Source organism: Hibiscus syriacus, unplaced genomic scaffold, assembly GCF_006381635.1.
Source record: "Hibiscus syriacus cultivar Baekdansim isolate YM2019G1 unplaced genomic scaffold, ASM638163v2 tig00110430_pilon, whole genome shotgun sequence".
Taxonomy (NCBI): Eukaryota; Viridiplantae; Streptophyta; class Magnoliopsida; order Malvales; family Malvaceae; genus Hibiscus; species Hibiscus syriacus.
In genome coordinates this window covers 1,387,599-1,406,343 of record NW_024062734.1, presented here as the reverse complement: position 1 = coordinate 1,406,343, position 18,745 = coordinate 1,387,599, and the positions used below count along the sequence as shown (strand labels likewise).

At 37.2% G+C, this 18,745-nt stretch overlaps 2 protein-coding genes and 1 pseudogene across 2 annotated transcripts; all 3 read left to right on the top strand.

Annotated features, from left to right (window-relative positions):
* The first annotated feature begins 1,016 nt into the window (after positions 1 to 1,016).
* On the top strand, positions 1,017 to 2,843 carry LOC120125256 (pentatricopeptide repeat-containing protein At1g80550, mitochondrial-like). The gene has a single exon (XM_039143734.1). The coding sequence runs from the start codon at positions 1,017 to 1,019 to the stop codon at positions 2,343 to 2,345; it is 1,329 nt and encodes a 442-aa protein (XP_038999665.1). The 3' UTR covers positions 2,346 to 2,843.
* A 1,754-nt stretch (positions 2,844 to 4,597) lies between these two features.
* On the top strand, positions 4,598 to 5,153 carry LOC120125330. Its single transcript, XM_039143777.1, has 3 exons — positions 4,598 to 4,876; positions 4,959 to 5,017; positions 5,113 to 5,153. Exons 1-3 carry the CDS (start codon positions 4,608 to 4,610, stop codon positions 5,151 to 5,153), a joined length of 369 nt encoding a protein of 122 aa, XP_038999708.1. The 5' UTR covers positions 4,598 to 4,607.
* Positions 5,154 to 7,900: 2,747 nt separating this feature from the next.
* LOC120125329 lies at positions 7,901 to 17,459 on the top strand (annotated as a pseudogene).
* The last annotated feature ends 1,286 nt before the right edge of the window (positions 17,460 to 18,745 follow it).

The window sequence follows — 18,745 nt, the reverse complement described above, 5'->3', positions numbered from 1 at the left end:
CAACATCACTACTAAAAGATCAGATCAGAAGTAATTGACAAAGTAGGTATTTTGGTTGGGTATCGAGTGTTGACATGTAATAAGTTGTTAATTACGAATGCTCTGATCGATGTTGTATTTTGTGGTATCTTTTATGTAAATTAATGTATTTTGTTTTAATGAAAGTTTAAAATTTCCTTGTTTTTCTTTAAGTGTCAAAGTTTGAAACGTCAATGTGACACCTCGCACTCATATTCGGGTTGGATACGGGTTGGATACGGGTTAGGGGTGTTACAGAATCCAACCCTGAGAAAAATATAAACGAAAAGGAACAACCAAACAACCAATAAACTGAAAACCTACCAAAAGCATGAAAAACATGCATAAAAATGAGGGAAAACATGTAATGAAAGCAAAATTATCAAAAACTAAAAAAATAAAGACGCGATGTAATAAAATAAAAAAACAAGAAATATCAACGATCGACAATCAACACTAATGTTGGTGTCACTGTCGGCCAAGTCAAGAAACAAAGATGTGATGTAATAGAATAAAAGAAGAGAATTGAACGACTCACTTGAAAAGAGAGAGAAAATCCTACAATTATTAACATTAAATATTAATAACAAGTTATCAAATATATGCTTTATGCTTTTTTATTATGTTCCAAGTCATTGTTAAATTTAGAGTTAAAATTTATCAAGTGATTTCAGTGATAAAATTGAGATATTCTATATACGAGTAATTGCATTGCAGGATTTATATGTATGGTCAATAGGTTAAAGAAAGTTATGATTATCTTGTAATTACCACAAACTATTAAAAATTGAAGCTAAGAAAATTGAGCTTTTACTCCCAAACTATAAAAATTAGTCAATTTTGTCCATGTTATAAATAGACATGTATTCATAGTATGATTCATATACCTTAAGTGTATTGGTGATAGTTTGGGGGACTTTGGTTGGAATTAACCCCTAATAAACGCATTTCCCTTGAAATAATTAGCATTTGTGCGCATGGTTCAGTGTGGTGCGAAAATGGCTTCTTTAATCACAGCAAAACGCCTCATCCCCTTTTATGTGCTTTCGCCGATTCATCGACTCCTTTCCTCTACTTCTCACTCTGTATCTCCAAATCCCCTACCAAGCCAAGCCAATGTCGACCACGAAACCGTCAGCGAAACGCTCTCTTGCTACTCCGACGACTGGAGACGCGCGTTCGAGTTCTTCAACTGGGTCGAAACCAATTGCCACTTCACCCACACCACCGATACCTTCAACAAGATGTTGGACATTTTGGGTAAGTATTTCGAGTTCAATCTTTCATGGGATTTGATTTGTAGAATGAAAAAAAACCCTCGTTCGTCACCCGATCATACCACGTTTCGCATCATGTTTAAGCGTTATGTGACCGCCCATCTTGTTAATGAAGCTGTTACCACTTATGATAGGTTGGATGAATTCAGTTTGAAAGATGAAATTTCATTCTGTAACCTTGTTGACTCACTCTGTGAGTATAAGCATGTCGTCGAAGCACATGATTTGTGCTTTTTTGGTAAAAATAAGGAATTAGGGTTTAGTGTGAATGATACTAAGATTCATAATATGATTCTTCGTGGGTGGTTTAAAATGGGGTGGTGGAGTAAATGTAGGGAATTTTGGGAGGAAATGGATAAAAAAGGTGTTAAAAAGGATTTGCATTCTTATTCTATCTATATGGATATAATGTGCAAGAGTGGGAAGTCGTGGAAGGCAGTGAAGTTATATAAGGAGATGAAGAAGAAAGGGATGAAGTTGGATGTCGTGGCCTATAATACGGTTATTCGGGCTATTGGTGTTTCAGACGGTGTGGATTTTGGTGTCGGGGTATTCAGAGAGATGAGGGATTTGGGCTGTCAGCCGAATGTTGTTACTTATAATACTGTCATTAAGCTTCTGGTTGAGAATGGTAGGGTGAGACAAGCTTATTCCGTGCTTAATCAAATGCTGAAGAACGATATTGCGCCTGATGTGATTACATATCATTGCTTTTTTGCATCACTTGAGAAACCTAGAGAAATTCTTAAGCTGTTTGATTTGATGGTTGTGAATGGGGTTCAACCAAGGATGGACACGTATGTGATGCTTATGAGGAAGTTTGGGAGATGGGGATTTCTTCGACCGGTTTTTATGGTTTGGAAGAAGATGGAAGAACTAGGAAGTAGCCCAAATGAGTTTGCTTACAATGCTCTGATTGATGCTTTGATTCAAAAGGGCATGTTAGATATGGCTCGGAAGTACGAAGAGGAAATGCTAGTGAAAGGGCTTTCATCTAAGCCAAGGGAAGAATTGGGAACAAAGCTGGTGCAAGGAGAACCTCGTACTTAGTAGCTGCAATGCTGCTTGTACATAATTTTGAAAATGAGGCTACTACTGAATTTCTGCTCTCTGACAAAAGGAATTGGGTGCTCGAGTCATTGTTATGCTCAATGGGGAAGTAACAAGTTTTGCTTTCTGGAAAATGTCGACTGTAGTGTAACCCTTCACAGGTAGTAATGTGGGATACTCGTATAGAATTATATTCATGTTCTCCTTTTTAAGGGTGATTGAGAGCCTGAGACCATGTTTTGCTAAGATTCAGAACCATTGAGTCATGAGTGCTTGAGCAAGAGTGCATCTGATGATGGCTCCTGCCTGATTTTGTCTTAAGCTCTAAGAACAGCAGGAATGAAGCGAGATGATTCTGAAAGAACGTCGGTAATACATAAGAGGACAATCACAAGCAAAATAAAATGTCGATCTAGAAACAGCAGTCCAATTGGTAAGGATGTGGGCAGCAAAGTTGACGGTTTGCAAATGTGACGCACCTGTATACGAGGATTCTTCTGCAAAAATAAAAATTAATTATTCAAAAAAATGAGAAGTAATTATTTTGATTTGTTTTAATTCTTTCCCAGTTGTTATTATTTTATAAACTCTTCCGCCCCTACTTAAAATTGTCATCTACACTCAATTGAGAAGTTTAATTTATCTTTTTGATAAAGCTTTTCAAATTTATTAGTAACATATTAATTTTCCGATGATATAATTGTATTGTATAATAAATGATCTAGTATTCAGAATTCGTCCCGTTCTGTAGATATCACTATTAGAATCTAGATTAACGAGGGGAAATAAATGATCCCAAGTCATTAAGTGGGTTTGTTTATAAACTATTTTCTAGAATGCTTGAATGTCATAAGATTATAATTGGATAATCTGATGCGGTTGCCCTAACCAGATAACAACAATTAAGTCCATAACAGAATTGTCCCTAGATTCAAACAACATAACAGAAATGTGTATAAATTATATCATCGTTTATGTGGCAACCCCAAGAAAAGCAATCCTCCTCAAACTAAGGGGATTAGTCAATATAGAGTCTATTGATAAGATGTTAGAAGAGGTAATTACACGTAATAATAACAATTTAAATACCAGAAAAAATTGTGTTATTGGAAAACAAATGCACCAGAAAACAAACTTTTAATCTGCAATTTCAAGTCAATGAAAAAGTCATTCATCCCTTGGTTGATTCTACCAAGGGATAATCAAACCCTGACAAGAACAATCCTAGAATAACGATGGGGAGGCCTGTAAAATTGAACACATTTCTTCTTATTCCAGCTTTGTTCCACGTTTTATCAGCCTTGTTTTCATTTTCTCACGGACAGAATGTTGGCAATTTGCCTGTGCCTGTGGATGGTAACATGCCAATGAACGGAAAGGATGGTAACTTACCGATACCGGTGCCGGGAATGGATGGTAAGTTACCAATGCCAGGCAAGGATGGTAACTTACCAGTGCCGGTGCCAGGAAAGGATGGTCATATGCCGGTGCTGGACATTGAGGGTAAATTGCCAGGGCCATGGAAGGATGGTAATTTGCAAGTGCCATTCAGAGGTGATTTTCCAGGTATGAATGTTCTATGTTGCTTGTAGTTTTTATCTTCTCATATATAGGGAAATGATTGCGAATGTTAGGATTCGAATGATCACGATGATATTTGAGATTATTTTTCGTCTCATTTCCGGCCTCGGGTTCAATTTTTTTCCATAAATCTTCATGTTTACAGGAATAGAGGGCTCGATAAAGGAAAAACTGGCAGGAGCTAGATCAGGAAATGGAAATGGGACTCGTATAGTATTAGCCGAGAAACAAACACGCAGGAGGGACCCTCTAGACCATTTAAATTACTATAAAGGTGGATGGAATATTACTAACAGACATTACCATGCTGTAAGATTCCATAACTCTGCTGTTTAATCAAATTATAGTACAGTTTGTTCATCAACATGATAACTTGTTCTCCACGTTTTCTGTATGCAGTCCGTTGCTTTTAGTTCTTTCCCTTTCTTGGTCACCGCTTCCGTCTGGTTTGTGATGTTCGGCCTGTTGATGTTATGTGCTTGTTGCTGCTGCAAAAAATACATCAACTCCTATTGTCATTTGCCGCTTGCTTACGTGCTTTGTCTCGTCTTTCTCATACTTTTCACCATTTCTGCAATGTAAGTTTCCTCAAACGTATTGTTTCTAAGCTTATTATTCTGTGTTTAGATTACAGAGTTAACTACTTGCATGCATTCATTTTGCAGTTCCGGATGCGGTGTAATGTTCTGGGGAGAGAAAAGATTCTTGAGAGCCGTACGTGAGGCCGCAGGATATGTAGTGCGTCAAGGAGAAACAATCTCGAATGGTCTTATAATCGTCGTCAATTATCTTCAGTCGGCCAGGAACGTTTCTTTGAACAATAAATTTCTACCACCCGATATCATAAACCAGATCGATGAGGTCACCTCTAAATTGGATGAAAGTAAAGACCTCCCTCATCTTACGACAATACGCATGGCGAATTCCTTGTCAGAAATTCTCGAGCATGTGTATGTCAAATGGACGTTCTCTACACATCAATATTTCTGTGTCGTAATGCACACTTCATCTATGCGTTTTTGTTTATCGCAGGAACACAGCTCTGATCTCTAACACTTGTACCATTCTTCTAGTAGCACTTCTTGGATTCTGTAAGCCTTCTGGTTCCCCTATAAACTGGTTGATTATCAATTAGTAACTTATCTCATCAAAGTGTTTCATCGTTCTTTTTGTTAATGGATTGCAGTATTTTCTGCTCTTGGCTGGCAAACATGGGTGTATATGTAAGTAACTTAAAGAGTGTGCATGATTATCATCTTCTTCTCCATCATAATCACCATTAAAACTAACGATCTGATGTTGCAGATTCGTGATCATCGGGTGGATTATCATGACTCTCGCGCTTATCTTGTGTGGTGCATTTCTTGCTTTCCACAAGTAAGTTTAAACAAACCATATGTGCATTGGTAAAACTTGAAACAGATCAAGTTCCATATCTGACCATATTTTCACTAAAACATTTCAGCTTAATGGCAGATACGTGCACCGCGGTAGACGAGTGGGTGCAAAACCCCATGGCTGGTTCAGCAATCAAGGAACTTCTTCCTTGTGTGGATCGGGAATTCGGAAAAAACATCAAGGATGCGAGTAAATCGGTTAGCAACGGGATTAACGATCTGCTGAACCTTGATATTTCCGTTGTAGCCAATAACAATGACATACCTCCACAAGTAGTAGGTCTTTACTACAATCAATCCGGGCCCTCATTGCCCACCGTTTGTGACCCGTACAAGGCAGAAAACGATAAACAAGCTTGTGATGAGGGTCAAGTAGCCGTGGGCAATGCAACACAGGTACAATCCGAAGCTTTATCTGTTGTGGTTTTCGACTCTTGATCTTTCCAGTTGATTTTATCATGTTTGATGTTAGGAATGGAGCAAATTCGTATGCCATGTATCGTCATCCGGCATTTGCAGCACACAAGGGCGTCTGACCCCTGACTTGTACAAGCAAATGAGTTCGGCTGCTAACATAAGCTACGTGCTGTCCTGTTACGTTCCTTTCCTTGCTAGCCTAGTAGACTGCTCCACGATCTGGGAAATTCTCAATTACATGCATCAGCATTACTGTCCGGGGCTAAGGAAACACAGTCAACAGGTTTATATTGGCTTGCTCGTTGCCACGATCTCGGTGATGTTCTGTTTGATCTCTTGGGTATTTTACGGTAAAGAAAGGCAAGATCGAAAGCATACCAAAAGGAACGATAAAATTCAAGCCGAGACAATCAAAGGGATCAATACAGTGCAAGCTGAAACAACCAATGAAACCCCTGATGCTAAAGAATAGGGATTTCAAACTGCAGTAGCAGTTGTGTTGTTGCGGACTTAACGAATGCTATCGTAGTTACTCGCATTTGTCTATATGTAAACTATACTAGAAATGTGTAAACTTCCTTTGCAATATGGAGAAATGAGGCAAGAATACCTATGCATAAAGGTGTGTGATTGCAATATTTAGGTTCAAATATTTAATACATGCAGAAAGCTCATTAACAACTAGCAAGCTGGTGCATATATATCAGTTCCTAATTTTAACACACACCCATTATTTGTGAGTTTGCCATTAGGAACACCAGTAAATTCGAAGCTTCACGGTGGAAGGACGTGGTTGCAAGTTCGATAGGCTCGACAAGGAAGATAAAGAAGATAGGTTCCGATTGTGTGCATCTGAAGAAAGGGTACTCTAAAATCAACGTGGAAACTGTTAAGGTATCCCTTGATGGTCAGACATGCTGCATGAAGGAAGACAAGCCCGTGGAATTTATGGGATTAATGTACTTAATAGTCTATTACTTGGTGGTAAATGGAAGCATGATTATTCACCTAATGAAATTAATGGTCTCTGTGTTTCATTGTTCTTCTTTTTTGATATGGAAGGCCATGATCTAAACATGGAACATGGATTTGGAATCTCAGGAGCAAATAATTAGGTTTGGAAATTAAAAGAAATATAACAAAAATAAGGATAAAATTAAGAAGAAAATAAAGTGTCTTTTGAAGAGAATTTGGACGTGGATGTTTGTGATTGACACAAACAAATCAAGAGAATAGTCAACTCAGATTAGAGAACAAGGAATAGAAGAAATTTAAAAGAGAAATGATTATATAATACATTAACCCTAATTATAAAAATAAAAAATGAATAAAATCAAATATTCAATATTGAAAATTGAACAATTTCATCAAAATTTGGAGGGAAAGAAATGTCTACACAATTCATTTCATTGTTGGTCTTTCATTCCCAAACAAAGGTCATATGGTCTGTATGTAATTGGAATCAATGGAAAAGTATAAGAAACAGTTACTGATTCGTTATTTCACATTTTGTTCTCTGTTAATCATTATTTGGGTAAACTACATATTTAATTACCTATATATTCTTACAGTTCAATTTTAATTACTCGATTATTATTTTTTAAAAATCAAATCTATGTTACATTTTAGTTCTGATTTGATCATTAATTGTTAAAAATAAACATATATATATATATTTTCAATGATAATATGACATTATTTTATGATGATATATCAACATCATTAATATTTTTTTAATTGTGAAGGACCAAATCAAGTATAATTTAAATTAATAATTAAATGACCAAATAGAACCACAATAATTAGTAACTATAATAGAATAGTGAAAATAGATAAGTGACCAAAATGAAAAGTATTTTTGTATATCAACTCTTTTAGAAGAAATTCAATTTTCAAGACTTATCACCGAAGTCTCCACTTCGGTCTATTATTCTATATATAATAATATGACCTCCCTCTACTTTTTCTTCTTCTTCACTTGTTTTCTTTTTGCTCTCTTTTCAACCAATCAAATTAGCGTCGCGTGATTTCCCTCTTTTTTTAATTAATTATTATTATCTAATTTATTTACTGATTAATTCATTACTGATTAATTCAGGAATATTGCAGAGTTGAAAATGACTCTTCAGTGCAGTTTATTCTATTCAGAGTGATTGGTCTCTTTTTTCTCACTTAATAATAGTTTGTTATTCCGATTCTATAGCAAGGAAAAAAAAAAGGTCACCGGCCATCCTTTTGGGAAGCAAAACGCAAAGCTTAAAAATTCCTTTCTCTATAATCCAAGGGAATCGGCCCTGTGAGTCCAATTCAATCCGGGAATTCGTTATTTGAGAAACAAATCCTTGAGGAATTTCTCGGCCCATCTCTCTTTTGCGATTGGGCAGCCAGATTCACAACAAAGAATAGTCAACAAGATGTAAGTGAATTTATGGTATTATTTTTTGTTTAATACACTTGTGTTTAACTTACTGAGATTCTGTGGATTTTTTTTGTTGTCTCTTAGTATTGTTACGAACAAAAGATTCCCATTAAGAATGTTTATTTCCTCCTCCAAATTGCTTTCTTTATTTTGTAAATACATGGCTTGAGAACCAAAGCTTGCTTTTAAGTCTTACTGGACACACATACAGGTCACATATCTGGAACGTGATGCGGTTAAGCTATTGGCCCCAATCTTACGTGGCGTACTGTGATTCATTATTTAATCGATTTATGTGATAGGATAATAAATATATTTTCTTTTATATCTTTGGTCCTTGTAAGCTTGGGAGGACCTTTCAGACAATGTGCACTATGAATTGATGATTTTCTTTTGTTCTTACTTACTGAACTATGACTTTCCATTAAGTAACTTATTGCGGTTAAGTAGCATTGCATTTCTACATCGTTGTCTGAACAATGGCAAAGATGGTTGTTGTCTATTTGAATGTAACTGATACATGAAGGCCATGGTATGCAATTGTTTATATTGGGTGAACTTTGTCAATTCCAATAGTGTGCTTCTTAATATTTAAATGTGACTGTCCTGGAAATTTGTAGTGGAGTTCTTTTGGTGCTCATATAATATCCTGCTTAGTGTTCATTTGATTTTGTGTTATTTAAGGGACCTGATAACCCGGTCCTTAGCATTCGTTTATTTAGCATTTGAAGATTCTCAAGTATATCATATTTGTATGTCAATAACTTATGCAATGCCTTGTGTACATAGAATGGATACATTGAAGACGCACCTTCCATTTTCTGGTCAAGAGGATTTAAATGAGCTCAGAAAAATTGCTGTAAGGTTTGAGGAAAAGATTTTTACGGCTGCAACAGCCAGGTAATCTTACAAGGAGCATTCCTTAACATGGTTGGTCGCATTGTTGTTTGTGTGTATGTGTATTTTAATGTTTCTTTCTTTGCTTTAAAAATATTTATGGACATGCACACACTCGAACTCCTTACCTAGTTAACTATGTTGGAAGTAGATAAAGAGATCTTTTGAAGATGTATTTGAATAATAAAGTAAACTTGTTTATTCTATCGTTATTGTCTGTATTCAGACTGATTATCTAAAGAGAGATTCTTACAATGGAGAACAAGTCTCAGAATGCTATACCCACCACAAGGAATAACAGCAAACCACCTGATCCAGGTAATAGCAAGAATCAGTATTTTGCTTTTATGTGAGTACAATTATTTTCATGTACTTAACCTTTCTGTTCCTTTACATGCAGAGCTGAGCACTGCATATACCTCTGCATGTACTAGGAATATTTTTTTCATTGTTTTCTTCTTCCTTCTATTTTTTATCAACTTTTCCTCGTTGTATTATTCAATTGCCTTGCATGTTTTAATACGTTATTGTTTCGGTATTTTTGTTGTTCATTTTGTTCTAAGTGTTTTTCAATTCAGTTCTTGTGGGTTCTTCTCCAACTTCTTCTGAATATAAATATTTTGGTTAGGTTCTCAGGGCATGCAGAACCAAGTACACAGTCAGGGGCAATCGGTTCCCATCTCACTACAAAGTAACCAATCTCAAGCACAACTGTTATCCCAGAGTGTTCTGAATAACATGGCATCTTCCAGAGTTCAAAGTTCTGCTGGTTTACCATCTGGTATGCCTACCGTATCTGGTCTAACCCAGAATCCTGTACCTAATGTTATTGGCCAGAATTCCAACATACAGAACATGTCTGGAATTTCACAGAACTCACTGGGGCAAGGGATGTCTTCCAATATTTTTGCTAATCAGCAGCGACAAATGCAAGGAAGGCAACAGGTGCTTCCTCAACAGCAACAGCAGCAGCTGCATCTATACCATCAGCAGTTGCAAAATCAACTTACGAAACAACAGATTCAACAGGGAAATATTCAGCCGTCACTTATGCAGCATCAGCAGAACCTGTTACCACCTACTCAGTTGCAATCTTCCCAGCAATCTGGCATGCAAATATCGTCTGTTATACAGCAATCTTCCATGCAAGCAACTCCTGTTCCTGGTCTTCAACACAATCAGCAGTCTTCTCTACAACAGCCTACTCAGTCCATGCTTCATCAGCACCAACAGTTTAGACAGCAGCAACAGGCTGCCAGTGCTGGTATTCATCAACAACCACCAATGGCACAGCAGTCAATGCTGCATCAGCATCAGCATCAGCAGCAGCCTCCACAGACACAACATCGGCAGAAACACATAATGGGAAAACAGACAAATGCTGCAAATATACGCAAAATTAGTTAATTGGACAGCAAAATTGCATTGTGGAAATGCCGCAGAAGAGGTTACTAGGCCAGGCTAATAATCTTCCAAACCTGCAGCAGAAGCAGCAACAGTTAATGGCTCAAAAAAACCTGTCAAATATTCATCAGCAACAGTTGGATCCTCTAGTTCTGGATTACAGCAACATCAGCCTCAATTGATTGGAGCTAAGTCGGGTAACCCAAGCATGCAAACTAACCAGCAATCTTTACACATGCTATCCCAGCATAAGGTTCCACTCCAGGAAACACAGCAGAGTGCACCAAATTTGTTACCAGCTCATGCAATCAGAGTCTACTTTGCAGCAGCAATTGGGTCTGCAACAGCAACCCAATCAATTACAACCGAATATGCAGCAAAGGCTTCAAGCATCAGGTCAAGTATCAAGCTCCTTGCTTCAATCGCAAAATTTGACAGAACAGCAAAAGCTGTTGTATCAGTCACAGAGAGCTGTTCCAGAGACATCATCAAGTATGTTTTTGAATCTGTGCCATTACCTGTTCTTGTTCTTTGTTTGTTTGCTTTCTGATCTTCTGTTATTTAACTGATCTGTACAGATTTTTCCTGTGATGATACTGTTTTACATTGCATTTTTACCCGGAAAGTAATTTCCATTCCAACTTAGGAGATTAAGAGAAAATTCTTTTGAACTTGTGATATGCTAACTCATCAAAGAACTTTTTGTTTAGATGACTAGTCCTGGGCTAACAAAAATACATGCTATCAAATTTTTGGCAGCCTTGCCTTAAGCTGATCATTGGCATTGCCTGGTTTTGTATGACACAAGAAACATTTTTTGTCATCCATGTCACTGTTAAATTCTTGAATGCTGTGATTGGACTATTATATACTCTTAATGCTTTACTGCAATTATTCTGCTATGGTTTTTTCAAACCACAGGCAACTGCCAGGTTTTAATCTCTTCACCTGTTCAACAAATAATTAGTTCTCTCTCTCTTCTTCTATTGAACAATAATTGGTTTCTTTTATTCAATGAGTTTTTGCATCAAACTAGAGGGCCCATGTATCTGCGAATGTCAGTGTTTTTCGGAAGATGCACAATGAATACCTATAAAAGCAAGTTGGTTCATCCATGCATGAGATGGTCAAAAGGGTGTCAAGGCCTCAAAATTGTTTGTGATGCTTGGATCGAGTCTCACAGCTTTTGTTGAGACACGAGATTTGTGATGTAGATTTGATTAAATTTTATATGAACCTTGCATTCCTCAGTCTAATTTGTGCAATAAGTTTTTTAAATGATTTAGATTGACATATTTCTCTTTCAATAAATAATAGGCTAGTGGCAGCATAGCCTTCTTTTAGGTTTTCCTTCACATGTTACTTAAACTTATCAATCATTTACACCTATTCCAACTGATCTTTTTTTGTTCTTTTAACTGGAGAAACTTAAAAAAGTAGCCTTGAAACTAATAATGGCTTTTGAATTGCTAGTCGTGTTTGTGTCATGATGGAAAGTCAGAAATCACAAATTGGCTGCTTTTGTAGAGTAGTAGACTGATGCCTTGGAGTGGCCCAAAAGAAAAAGGACTGAAATTGGATTGTATGAAGTGTGTTTTTAAATGAGTAACCCCATAAATTTGGATATGCATGATTAGTTGCAGGAACTAGAAATAAAAGCCTTTCATTTGTTCGTACAAAATGTTTTGGTCAAAATGCCTTTCAGTTGTACTCCATTGTGGGTCTGATCGAATTTTATGACATAGGAAAATGATTATGGGTTGCAATCTCCCCTTCTATGCTTTTGTGTACCTTAATTTGCTATGAGAGTTGGTTGTTTTTTGCTCAATTATATCTTTCTTCTATAAACTATCTGTTTCAATGTTCTTTTTCATCCTCCAAAGATTTTCGTTGTTCTTATATGTGCATGTTTTATTTTCTTAGCATCTTTAGATTCCACAGCTCAAACAGGGCTTGCAAATGGCGGTGATTGGCAAGAAGAGGTATGTCATTGGCTTGTAGGACAGTTTTATTGAAATCGGTGTTAACTTCCTTACCAATTTTTTTCTTATCATTGTTCAAAATGCCATGCAAAATCGGTAAGAAGTTAAAATCGTTAATGGCTAATTTCTTATGGGGTGATAAAGAGGGAAAGAGGAGAATTCATTGGGTAAACTGGAGCACGGTTTGCAAGCCTCTGAATTGTGGTGGTCTTGGTGTTCTATATTTGAATCTCACCAATCGGGCCCTTCTTGGCAAGTGGGTGTGGAAATTCGCCAATGATAAAAGTTCCCTATGGAAATGTGTGTTGTGCAGCAAACTCAAGGTTAGTTGTAATACAATGTCTATTAGGGAGGTTCCTCACTCACAATCTTCTTGGATTTTAAGAGGTATTGCTAACAATTACTTGAAGAATGATTCGGAAGGAATTAGCTTTAGGTCAAATTCGAAACTGATAGTGGGAAATGGACAATCCATCTCATTTTGGAATGATGTATGGGCTGATGAGTGCTCTCTCAAATCTCTTTTCCCTAGAATCTTTGTGCTCTCTCCTAATAAAGAGGGGAAGATTGCAGAGTTTGGCAGTTTTGAACCGAGTGGTTGGGTGTGGAATGTTCAAACTAGAAGGAGTTTAAGTGATTGGGAATTGGTTCAATGGATGGATATGATGTCTAAACTAAAGGACATTCAACTTTCAGAGTTGGTGGAAGATTTTCTCTCGTGGACTGCAAGTGGAGATGGTCTGTTTTCGACAAAATCATGCAGAAGTTCTCTTGGCCGTGTGTTGGGGAGTAATACTTTGTGGTCAAAAGGGATTTGGCTGGGATTTGCTCCACCTTGGGTGGAAGCATTCCTCTGGTAGCTTGCTCATCAGAAAGTAGCAGTCAAAGCTGAGTTGGTTAAGAGAGGTTTACCATTAGGAGCCGACATTCTTTGTCCTTTATGTAAGGAAAAGTAGGAATTAGTGCAGCATTTATTTATTTCTTGCGTTGTTGTTTGGGAATTATGGAATAAATTAGCTAGTTTCTGGGATGTATCGCTGGTTTTACCCCAAGACCCTCCTTTATTCTTATTTCCTGGGGGAGTTGATGGTGAACTCGATAATTTGGAAGTTTATTCCGGGAGTCATCTTTTGGTCAATTTGGAAAGTTAGGAATGCTATGGTATTTGAAGATTCTCCTCTTGACAGATTGTCTTTGTTCTTCATTGTTAGATTCAAGCTTTCTAAATGGTTTCTAGCCAAATTCCCTAAGATTACCATTCATGAGGATGTGCTGATTGGTAATCCTTCTCTGGCAGATGGAGTTACACCTTTTAAAGACAGAGTTTGTGATGTTTTTAAGTGGATTCCCCCTCCGGTTGATTTTCTTAAATTGAATGTCGATGGAGCTGTCAGACTAGATGGTTCGGGTGGAGGAATTGGAGGTATATTAAGAGATTGGAATGGTTGCTCCCTTTTGACTTTTTCAGAGAATGTTGGCGTAGGAACCCCTCCACTTGCTGAATTAAAGGCTATTAAAAGAGGCATTAAATTTTTTTGTCATCTAGTTGGGAATCTATCGGTAGGTTGATCGTTGAGAGTGATTGCTCATCTGCAGTGGAGTGGATCCAGTCCCCGGTTTTGGCTCCTGTCTTCTTCTCTCCTCTAGTTTATCAGATTTCGACTCTTATCATTGGGAAGGTACATTCAGTGAGGTGGATTCCAAGGACGTGCAATGGGGAGGCGGACAGTCTAGCAAAGAAGGGGATAGGTTGATTGTAAGGTTTAAAATGTGGTTTTTTATGGTCCAGTGAGTAGTATGTTCTACCAGGAGGAGTGGTTAAGTTTTATGTAATGTATTCTAGTGTAATTGTTAAATTTTATTTAAATGTTTCTCCGTTAATAAAAGTTCTAAGGCACTCTTTTCCTCCTTCCGCTGATTAAGGAGCTTAATTTCAAGCTCTATTAATCAAGAGGGGGGTTTTTAATGAGGCCTTCCATTCTTATAAAAAAAAAGATGTGTCTTTTATCAGGAAATATAAAAAAGAAGAATAAGCAACTTAAAATAAGTTTTATTAAAGAAATTTAAGCATTTTATTAGTTTATAACTGTTAATAAGAAAAGAAAACCAATTTCTTCAGTGCTCTACGAAAGATCTATTAAATTTTGAGAATGAAAAGAAGACCACCGATATCCTGCATCTTTGACCTCAAATTAGTTGTCTTTACTGAAGCGTAGTTTCTTATGTTATTTTAACTAAAATCAGTGTCTGCTAGTCAGAAAAGGGAAACATTTTTTTTACTTATTGTATGAATCATGAAATGAGGATAAATTGAGTGGCTTAATTGTTGGTTAACCCATTCTGTGCCTGATTTTAATTACAGATCCAAACCTTGAAGGAAACATACCGGCCCGAATTAAATGAGATGTACCAGAAAATTGCTACAAAGTTGCAGCGGGTAGTTTTTTTTTTTTTGCATAATCTTATATATTCATTCCTTAACATCTCAAGAGTGGTAGAACCCTTCAGCAATATACTCTGCTCATGTATCTATTAACTAAATTAGAGAGTACTTCACTACTTTACGTTAAAGCTTCTGACCCCCCCCCCTCCAAAAAAAAAAAAAACTTTTCTGTTGCTTCTTGAATCCTCTTCCTTTAGACAGTGTTTAGTGGTCTCACTTTTGCTTATCTGGTGGACTAGAGATTTGCAAATTTACTTGGCTTGCTTAAGACAATCCTTTGTTCTATTTTCCAGCATGATTCTAATCCACAACAGCCAAAGTCAGAGCAGCTTGAAAAATTGAACCTATTCAAGACCATGTTGGAGCGATTTTTAGCTTTCATCTGTTTCCAAAGCCAATATAACACCTCCTTTGAAGGAGAAGTTGAGTTTGTATGAGAAGCAGATAATAAATTTTGTAAATTCCAGTAGGCCAAGGAAGCCTGGCTCAATGATGCAGCAAGGACAGCTTCCTCCACCTCATATGCATTCCATGCAACAGGCACAAACACAAAGTAATCAGACACAGTCTCATGATAATCCAAAGAACCCGCAGTTGCAGTCAATAAATTCACAAGGTTCATTGCCGGCAATGTAGCCTAACACGGCATAATTCTTTGTCGGCTGGGGTTTCAACAGAACCTTTTGTTTCTACTATTGGAAATCAACAAGGAACTGGTGTTCAAGCAGGCTCCCAATCCCTTGCAATTGGCACTCCAGGGATATCAGCCTCACCTCTGCTTGCTGAGTTCACTGGTGGAGATGGAACTCGTCCGAATGCTTTGACAACTGTTTCCAGCAAGTCGAACATTAACAAGCAACCTCTTGATCGTTTGACGAAAGCAGTTAGTGAAGCTCTATCTTGACACTTCTTTCCCTTTCTTTTGTGGTTAAAGCTGTAGAAGTTCTTTCACCTTTTCTTCTTTCAAAAAGATATTGTATTTAATTTTTAATGTGCTTTAATTACAGTTTAAATCCATTTCACCTATAGCATTGTGTGCATCTGTAAGTGACATTGGCTCAGTTGTCAGCATGACTGACAGAATAGCGGGTTCAGCCCCAGATAATGGGTCAAGGGCTGCAGTGGGTGAGGATCTGGTTGCTGTGACAAAGTGTCGTCTGCAAGCAAGAAATTTCATAAGTCAAGATGGAATGAGCTGGACAAAGAAAATTAGGCATCACACTAGTGCCATGCCCCGAAATGTTGTATCATCCGCAGGTTGTTTGAATGATAGTTTCAAACTAACTGGTTCAGAGACATCTGACTTGGAGTTAACTGCAACATCTAGTGTCAAGCGGCCAAGAATTGAGGTATTACTCCTTGCTCATTGTTTCAAAAATGCATTCTGCTATGTTTTATTCGGAAGCCTCTTCCAGCACTTCATTTAAATGGTTGAATTTCTATATATGCACTACATTATAAGACCATTGAAAAATATTTGGCAAAAATACACTACATATCCTGCAGTGATCATTTTGCATTTATGAAAATATTATGGAAAAAATATTTGGCATAAGTCATTGTTCTCTACTTAGTTACATACATTTAAGCTTGTGACTAAGGTAAATATTAAATGTGGTGTGAACATTGGTGAAGAAAAAATTGTGGTCCTTTTCAGCATTTGCGTCATTATTGTTCTGAATCATATGGTCCTTAGGTATTCTTTCTTCTTGGAATGCATATAATCCATGGTAAGCATAGACTATTGGAGATAACCTGTAACGGAGATTTTAGTTATAGACTCTTGGAAGTCATTATTTAAATTTCACGGTCCATTTTGACCTTATAGCTTTATATAGTTCCTGATGTGATTGTAAATTTATTCTGAGGTTTTTTTCCAAATTCTAGAGTTATATTGTTCAGTTGTGCACTGAATGCAGGCAGATAAAATTTTCCGATTGCCATTCTACTTTCTGATGTTTAATCACTATGTGTCAATGAGAACTCGGACATTTGGTTTTTCACATTTCAACTTCTTAGCAATAATAGAGGCTATCTTATGCTGGCAAGATAAATTTCATACATAACTTAGAGATGTCTGAGATAACCACAATTTACTTTATATGATTAGATATAAAAGATGACATGGAAGCTATTGCAGGCTAATCATGCCCTTTTGGAAGAAACAAGGGAAATAAACCAGAGACTTATAGACACAGTGGTTGATATCAGTGATGAATATGTCAATCCAGGTGCAACAGCTGTAGCCGCTGAAGGGGGTGAAGTAACCATTGTCAAGTGCTCTTTCAGTGCTGTGGCTCTCAGTTCAAATTTGAAATCGCAGTACATGTCAGCACTCAGCACAATTGGTAAGCTTTCAGATCATGGAAAGAAACTGATGTCTTAGCCTGAAGTAATTTGATTTTCTTGGCATCTGTATTGTTGCTATGCAGTCACCAATTCAGCCCTTGCATTTGCTGGTCCCCACAAATTATCCAAATTGTTCCCCTATCCTGTTAGACAAATTCCGGTTGAAGTCAGGAGAGGAAAACATGCATAATGGTTTTGTTTCAACTGCTGCTTGTCTTTATTTTATTCGAGTACAATTCAAAAAGTAAAAACTGCAAAGTGATAATATTTATTTTAGATAATATTTTTAAACGTTTGAATGAGTTTAATGTGGGCCTTACAAATAAGTGTGCATTCAAAAGATCTAAGGATTTTTTAATTGATTTCCCCATTTTGGAAGGGCGTCAGAAACTTAGAGCTTTAGAGGAGAGAAATGCTATATTTTTAGTTCTCTCCAAATTTTTCAAGAAAATTTTCGGCTCACCAAAGGAAGCCTCGTTAAAGTCGAAGCAAGAGTTCTCAGAAGAAGGTGCATCGAGGGGTGTTTCTTCTGATCTTGAAGGCTCTATAGTGGTTTTGATATCGGAAGATTATGGCTGTGGAAGTTTTGGATCTTTCAGGTGTTTCTTTTCTGTTTATTGATTTGGAGTGGGGGGTTTCGGATGGTCTCTGTCGACAAGTCGAGCAAGAAGAGGCAGAAACGTGGAAGCTGCTTTTTGTACTCTTATCGTGTGGAAGCTCAGGGCTTTTGTTTTTGAATTTGGTTTTTTTAGATTGAGTCAGCTTTGATATTCGGCTTCTGTTTTAGTTGTTTTGTTTTTGTGTTGTTTTCGGGCTATGTTTGGTGTTAAGACTGGTCAGTTGTAGCTAAGATGGTTTTCGTTGTGTTAGTGTTGTTGTGTAGGGTTGTATTCGGTCGTTTTTGGTTGTTTGTTTATGTTGGGGGTGGCGATCTGGTTGTATCTTATGGTTAATGAAATCTTAAGGCATTCTTTTTCTCCTTCCGTTGATTAAGGAGCTTTTCTAAAGCTCCTTTAATCAAGGAGGAGGTTTTTAAGGAGGTCTTCAACACCTATCAAAAAAATTATCCCAAGGAAAACTTTGTAAGCAGTTATTAGTATTTGGCACGGGGTTTTACATTCCGGCTCAAGGGCAAGATGGTTTGAGTTTAGATGTTCCTCTATTTGATATTTTTGCTTGGAAGTAATTTTTGCTGTCATATTATGTTTCGCAGTACGGAGCAGGAAGATCTTTCGTGAAAGCGAAGTCTAGGCTTAATATATCACTCCGTAGCCTTTCGCAGCCTACGTCACTCGGTGAGATAGCAAGGACTTGGGATGTTTGTGCTCGAGCGGTTATTTCCGATCATGCAAAACTGAGTGGTGGTGGCAGCTGTAGCTCAAAATATGGGGCTTGGGAGAATTGTGTGACTGCTGCACAGCCATATTTGCCAACTCAGTCAAAGGCCTGAATGGGATTTGTTTTTGATGATTGATGACAAGAATTTGCCACAACTGATATTACGAGGACTG

Coding starts and splice junctions, on each gene's coding strand:
- LOC120125256 (XM_039143734.1), top strand. CDS start 1,017: ATGGCTTCTTTAATCACAGCAAAACGCCTCATCCCCTTTTATGTGCTT.
- LOC120125330 (XM_039143777.1), top strand. CDS start 4,608: ATGTTCTGGGGAGAGAAAAGATTCTTGAGAGCCGTACGTGAGGCCGCA. Junction 4,877..4,958: donor TCAGAAATTCTCGAGCATGT/GTATGTCAAATG, acceptor TGTTTATCGCAG/GAACACAGCTCTGATCTCTA. Junction 5,018..5,112: donor AGTAGCACTTCTTGGATTCT/GTAAGCCTTCTG, acceptor AATGGATTGCAG/TATTTTCTGCTCTTGGCTGG.